General features: G+C 37.6%; 1 protein-coding gene across 1 annotated transcript; it reads right to left on the reverse strand.

The window, feature by feature from the left end:
* Positions 1-628: 628 nt before the first annotated feature.
* On the reverse strand, positions 629-6,881 carry LOC18014129 (cycloartenol synthase). Its single transcript, XM_006396026.2, has 19 exons — positions 6,742-6,881; positions 6,419-6,660; positions 5,168-5,353; positions 5,001-5,090; positions 4,697-4,891; positions 4,509-4,593; positions 3,985-4,151; positions 3,540-3,728; positions 3,267-3,380; positions 2,750-2,872; positions 2,544-2,666; positions 2,371-2,469; positions 2,179-2,235; positions 1,983-2,029; positions 1,760-1,903; positions 1,489-1,666; positions 1,331-1,411; positions 1,121-1,204; positions 629-1,040 (listed from the first exon to the last, which is right to left on the reverse strand). The coding sequence occupies exons 2-19, from the start codon at positions 6,614-6,616 to the stop codon at positions 921-923; spliced, it is 2,280 nt and encodes a 759-aa protein (XP_006396089.1). The 5' UTR covers positions 6,617-6,660; positions 6,742-6,881; the 3' UTR covers positions 629-920.
* Positions 6,882-7,099: the final 218 nt, after the last annotated feature.

Genomic DNA, 7,099 nt, shown 5'->3' on the forward strand with positions numbered 1-7,099 from the left:
TGACATATAATCTTTATGTAGGGTTTGAAAGCACACATATTTCTTACGAACAATGTGCATATGACGTTCAAAATTCATATGAGCTTGCCAGTGTAACAAGAGAGAAGAGACAATCAAAATCAAATTTGGTGCATAGAACTCTTTTTACCTTCTCAGTGTCAAAGAACTTATAATATTATATTTATTATCTACGTTATATAACGAATTCCTTTCCTCATTACATGGATACCAAGCGACCCAAGCGTACAAATGACCATTCATTACCAATTTCCCAAAGATTCTCAAGGGTTTCAATCTTTTTACTTTTGGAGGTCATATCTCATCTAAAGACAATCAAGATATGCAGGCAGTTTTTGGAAAGAGTACAATGTAAACATGGATACATATTTTGATCGTTTGATTTGGAAACTACTATATTCATCTGCATGTAAGGATAATACTATGGAGACACAATTTCTTCTATTTTATAGAGATCCTTTCAAAATTATTAAACGAATCTTTCATATATGGCGCTTTTTGGGTGAGTCTTTATGCAAGTCATAAACCAACTAAGGAGAACGTAACCACCCGGAAGATTGTCCTACTAAAATCATGAATGAAAAGACCATGTAATTACGCATGGGAAATCTGATTTGGAAAGTGTGAAACGCACCCGCGACACAAACTAGCACTACCAGAAACATGAATTGAAAGTCATATACAAGAAAATGTTTACGAATTTAAAAGTCCGGCTGCAGGCAATTTTTAGCAAATGACGTTTTCCTAAAACCCACAAAATCTGCAACCAGGATTAGAGTAAAGTCAAATTACAAAGATTGGTTCACTGAACCACCATGAGAGTAGATCCATACGGACAACACCACTGTGGGTAAAGTAAGCATTTAAGCTACACCGCTCCTCCCCCCTACAGCAATAACTACTCATTCTCTTTGTTGCAGTAATACCTTACAACGGTACTCCCCCAACGCCCATATCGGGAAAATGTTTCGATATGCAGCATAAGTTATCATGCAGTTCCTATTAAACACTCCCATTATTTCCTGAGATAAAGCCAAGAGATTAATTTATCCATTCACGAAGAAAAACTCTAAACAACAATTTGGTTAATGCAACTTGTTACCTGTTGTGGGAAATCACCATTCTCCATTTGAGCGTTAATCAAGTATCTTGCAGCCCGGTGTAGTGGTTTTTGATCTACCTCAGCCTAAGCACATTCACATAGAGAGATATAAGTCTATAGATGAAAATGGTGAGAAAAAGAATGAGCAATCCCCGCACCTTGCAGCACAATAAACTGAAGTTAAAAATTTCTTAAGGAATTTTCACTCACTTGCCCCGCACCAATGAGTGCGAGTAAAGCCCATGCCGTATTCACGACATGAGACTTGTTGCCTTCAAGGTTTGAATAGACCTTTGCATTAAAGAAATAAGAAGATTCATCAAGTAGCAGTAAGTAGAGTTTAGTGAACTTTTAAAGTAATTACTAACCTTGTCTTGACATGAAAGATAGCTTTCTCCCCATCCGCCTGTCGAAAGTTGTTTCGAAAGTAGAAATTCACAAGCTCTGGCAACATTTGGAGAGCTTTTCAATGTTTTGCCTACAGCTACAAGCCCTTTCACTCCGAACCACGTACCATACGTGAAGCAAACACCCCATGATCCATACCTAGGAAAATATCACAGGTAACATATACACCGATAATATAAGAAAAAAAAAAAGGTAATTCTGCAGATAATTCTATCATGACTAGACACAAACCATGAGCCATCTGCTGCTTGAATAGATTCAATGAACTTAACCGCCTTCTCGATGCACTCATCTACATCCTTTTTCCGATGACCCGGATAAAGCTTTCGAAATGCTATCAAAGCTTGAATAGCAGCGGACGTACATTCCACGTAACTACAGAACCATTCTAGCACATCAAGGGAAATTTCCAAGAACATGAAATATGATTAAATGGAAGATGTTAGCGCCTTACGGATAGTCGATAACAATATCGCCAAAGGTTTCTGCTGGGTTGATTAGCTGCCAACAGAAAAAAGCAAACTTTTCACTTACAACTCAAGCAAATGGGATTCAGGTACATTTGTGTTTTAACCACTTTCATTGTACACACATCTTTGTGAGAGCTTGGACATATAGATTCAAAATGTATCCGGGTACACAGACATTACCTCCAACCAAGGGTATGACCGTGTGAGCTCATATGTTGCGAGGCCTCCATCTGCATTCTGAAATCAGAAATATTAGCTGCTAATTGGCCAAGGAAGATGTTTTTATTTGTGGAAAGAAGACCTATGAGTGATCAAATACAATGAAATTTGCGCCAATACGTATTGGTACAAGCGTTGGAAACAAAATTTAACCTGTAATGAAATGATAACATTAACAGCATCATATAATCGGTTTGTATCTAATGGTTCACCAACAATCTCCTTGGGAACTTTGGATAGCAAAAGAGCAGCCTGAAGAGGAAATAAAAACTCATTACCATCCGAAAAGGAATCGTGAAAAGGTAACTCTGTCACATTATTATTACTTTAAGTCCTTCTGCGGTGCAATCAGAGATAGGCCAACCGTGATCTGCAGTTGAGAAAGGCCAAGCCCCTTTGGAAATGTGGCGATACCAGAAACTCAGATCTCCAGGGCAATCCTCTGACACCTATTCCATGAGAAGAAACAATCATGAGAGGGAAAAGAACATCGAAAGCAACACATGATCTCCATTAACTGTTGATCGCAAACCTGAGAATGCTTGACATATGAATGTGCTTTTTTCAAAACGGGCCCATATTCTTCAACAAGGTTGGTTGCCAGAATAGCTTGAACAGCAAAACCTGTATCCCATAGCTGGCTTCCGTTATAACCCTGTCAATAGCTGCTGCATTAGAGTATGAACGACACATTCAATTTTTACAACTAGTAATTGGATAAAAAGTGAAGTAGGTTTTCGTTGGCAGGAGAGAAAGAAACATAGTAGAGTACACAGAAATACAGATGCTCTCAAGATATAAAATCAGGTTTACGAAGGGTGTTCGTTTCTTCCTTATGATTTTCAAAGAAGATTCTATCACACATACTAGACTAAAACTCTCAACTTCATCTAAGTTAATAAAGATTTATCATTCTGAGTACTATAAAATTTTGGAGAGAATATTTGTATACCGTTGAGCTAATGATTAAAAGGCATAATACATATACTGGTTCGGCAGTCACCTTGCTCCATATACCTAACATAATCATATATACAAATATGCGGTACCTGCATCTTCATTCCATCTTCAGCTACCCAGAGATAGTCATGGATTCGTGGCAGGTGCAATTTGAAAGCCTCTGAGTTTGGGTTCTCTACCCAACAACAAAGCATATTTAATACCTGTTAAAACACCACAAAACGAAAATGATGAATATAGAAGATCTTTAGAGCAGAAAGAAAACATGAGGTCCAAAATATCCCCAAATTGGACTTCTGAAAGAGAATAATAACAATGAGGAAAATGGTACAGAAGATTCCGTGGAAAATTGATATATTTACCTTATTCACCGGTCCTATGCAGATGTACCTTGTATTCTCATCTTCGTAATGGATATGTTCTAATGTGGTTCTTAGAGCCTTTTCTCTCAAATTTGCACCCGGCCATCGAGTTAGAACTGGCTCAACAATCTTGTGAAGTGATGCCCAAAGAATATCTTGCACAAGTGGGTGTGGGTAGTATAAATCCTCCTTCAATATAAAAGCCATTGTCAGCACAAAAAGTTACCCCTGAGCATCTGAGGAAACACCGATGTGTGTAAGGACCAATACTGTGAGTACTGCATATTCTAGTAAGAATCATTACTCAAATTGGGTTATTCAGCCAGACAAGGATCTCATTATAAAATAAAGATGCTCAGGTCTTACCAGAAAGCAAGTAACTTCTTTTAGAGGATTAGCATATGCGAAAGAATAGTTACAAAAATTCACCATTAATTCCACTAACCTTTGCACAAAGGTTGCGTGCTTCATTCCAGTCGATTTCATGATATGGTACAGTGAACAGCTCCTTTCTTAGTGATAAAACAGTGGACGTTATGGGACCAACAAACCTTGTACCATATAGATACGACATTGGCAAGTAGACCATCCGACAATGACACCACATCCTTCCTGGAGCATGAAGATATGCTTTAGTCTGCACTATATCTATATATGTACAGGCTAAAAAACAAGCTATAGTAAAAGAAAACCATATACATATTTTTAAATGCAAACACAGCTAAAACATTTGATACGCGTGCTCTGAATAAGTGTGCAAAGCAGAATAGATTGCATTGATCAGATGAACAAATTCTTTTTAGATTTAATTCACTTGAGTTGTCCATGATTGATGATATTCCATATCATAAAGTCCTGGCTGACAAACTACTATTCAAACTCATTTTCCAAGCAGGGTATATAACTATACATAAAGCCAATTAATAATAGTTGAACCTAAGGAAACAAAAAGGAAATATTTATGAGCACCTGGATGGATTGGCAAGAAATACGGAAGAAGCCATATCTCAGGTGGTAGTGGGTTATTTCCAGACCATTCAAAAGCTCCAAGTACCTTTATTCACCATATTAGAAGATCCAAGCAAAATGATGAGTCAAATAACAGAAACATTCATATGATAACTTAAACGAACAGATAGAGGTCGAGATTTTCATACAGATAACCACATTTTTCCCCAAGATGTGATATTGGTAGCGCCACCATGATTTAGTATCCAGTCTCGCCCTTGCTCCATAGCTCCATCTCCATCGTTAGGTCCTTCTCCAAGCAACCTCAAAGTAACATAGTTCAAGACAGACCCAAACATGGTGCTGGGGCCCTCAATATGTAGACCCCAACCTCCATCTTCATTCTGAAACCATATCCGCCAGTAGTAAACGTTGATTTAAAAATCAGCGAGTAGAAGGAATAAAGCATTGCAAGAAAACAGAATTCTACTAAAGGTAGGAGAAATTTCCTGCCTGGTGATTATAGAGATAACGGCGCATTTCTTGTTTATGTTGTTCTGACAAAACTGTATTCAGAGCTCCAGTTATGGATAGCGTAATTATCTGGAAGCATGTAAGCAGAATTAGATTTCATCAAACATGCAAAATAAATCTCAGAGACACAAAGTTTACAAACTAACCAGCCCTGGTAGAAGAAACATAGGACCACCATAATCTCCTGGCCAGTGCCCGTCGTGCGCCTGTATTGTTGAATAGAAACCGACACCTCTCTTTAACGTGTTTTCTACCATCTTGTCTGTAACATCTTCACTATCTTTAACTTTGACTTGAGGTAAAACTTGGCTGATCATGTTTTCTCTTGAAAACTACCGAAAGAGAGTGAAAGAGAGATAATCTTCAGATTAGAAAATGATTGTTTAGAGAAAATAAATGCATTAATATCAGAGGATTGTAGCCAGACAAAGTGGCGTCATATATTAAGTCCTTATGGGAGATCAAAGGACAGAGATCAGAAAATCGAGGAGAAAGCTAAGAAAAAAATGGTTGACAGCCACGAAATTACTAACTACATAGACACAACAGAGTACAATAAAAAGTAAAGAAAATTCTTCAAAGAATTGTAGTCATAAGTTAACTCAGATGCTCGGATTTTAGAACAAATGCACAACTGGTATCACAACTCTTTAGATGTAAGTAAATAAGTAAAATAATCATTCATCTTGTAAGTTCTTCGATAACGTAGTCATTAGATTGGATTTTTCTTTTTATTGGTTTTTTTCACTTTCATTAGGTAGATGAAAATGAAACTATAGATATGGGTCTACTACAAAAGCAGATGCCCACCATCAAGAGAAGCAATTCATTAACTCCAGCTTTTGTTGCTTCATCTTAGAAACCTAGAAACTAGCCGTCTATGCTCTACTTGTACTCATCCATCTATTATACACTAGATTCTCATACAGATCCATTAAGTATACTTGGTATTAAAAAATGAGAGAAGCTATTGTGCGGTAAAGTGGCTATTATAATGCACTCAATTAGAAACAGCAAGATACAAATGGATCTCGGTGCGCTAAGCTCACATACTCCTGACAACTTGAGTAGATTTCAAGGGACTGCAGATCAAATGATGATTAGCCAGGGTGTGCAGTAAGTACCATACTTCCTACACAAAAACTTTAATGTTCATGCCTCGTTCTCCTTTGAGATTAGTGAATGAGGAAAAACTAGTTAGGGATAAAGCCCTGTAGATCAAAACTTGAGAAAAGCATGACCTCGCTCACTCTCTCTTCATGTCACTCCAGATTTAATGAAACAACACACTACTAAGTATCACTGGGAAAAACGATGGTCTACACTTCCTCAGCATTCATGACCACGGAAAGTCAACGGATTAAAATGAGGGAAGGAAGCAAAGGAGAATAGAATACCTGAAGGCGCATAAGCAGATCAGAGCTATGTTTCTTCACCAATCGATTCTCTGAAAAAGACTTTCTCGCTTCCTCGATGTCGGCAAGCTCCTCAGGCGTCCCGAGCTTCGGATCGAACTCCCAAAACTGCCTTCCGACGTTATTATTCGTGGTTCTCAGCCACGGACTACCTCCTTCGGCAATCTTCAGTTTCCACATTTTTCGGTCGAGGAAAAAGAAGAGAGGAGAAAATGGAGATCCCACTTGATCGCAAAAATAAGTTGAATCAGTGAGGGAAGTTCGGACATTTCGCGTAGAATTAAATAGAAAGAAGAAATAGTTACCGGATTCGAAGGGATTAAAGGAGTGGATGAAACGGAGGATTGAAGAAGAGGGAGAGATAGATCACAGATGCAAATGAGCAGATGCGAACCATCAACCATGTGAATACTATACAATTGCGATAGTGAAAGCTGTGGACCCCACTGTAGCTGCTTAAACAATTTTTTATATATATATTTGTCGTCACTCAACAAAACTGACTTGGGAATTATTATTTGATTTCAAATAGCTATATTTTTATTAGATATAATTATTACCAGATACACTTTTACAGATTTATAAATCTATTAAGGTTTTCTTTTTCATTCATCTTTAGAAAATATTAAGATTCTCTCTTTTCTCGCGCCCATATTGTTTCCA

The sequence above is a fragment of the Eutrema salsugineum genome, unplaced genomic scaffold (assembly GCF_000478725.1).
Source record: "Eutrema salsugineum unplaced genomic scaffold, Eutsalg1_0 scaffold_4, whole genome shotgun sequence".
Lineage (NCBI taxonomy): Eukaryota > Viridiplantae > Streptophyta > Magnoliopsida > Brassicales > Brassicaceae > Eutrema > Eutrema salsugineum.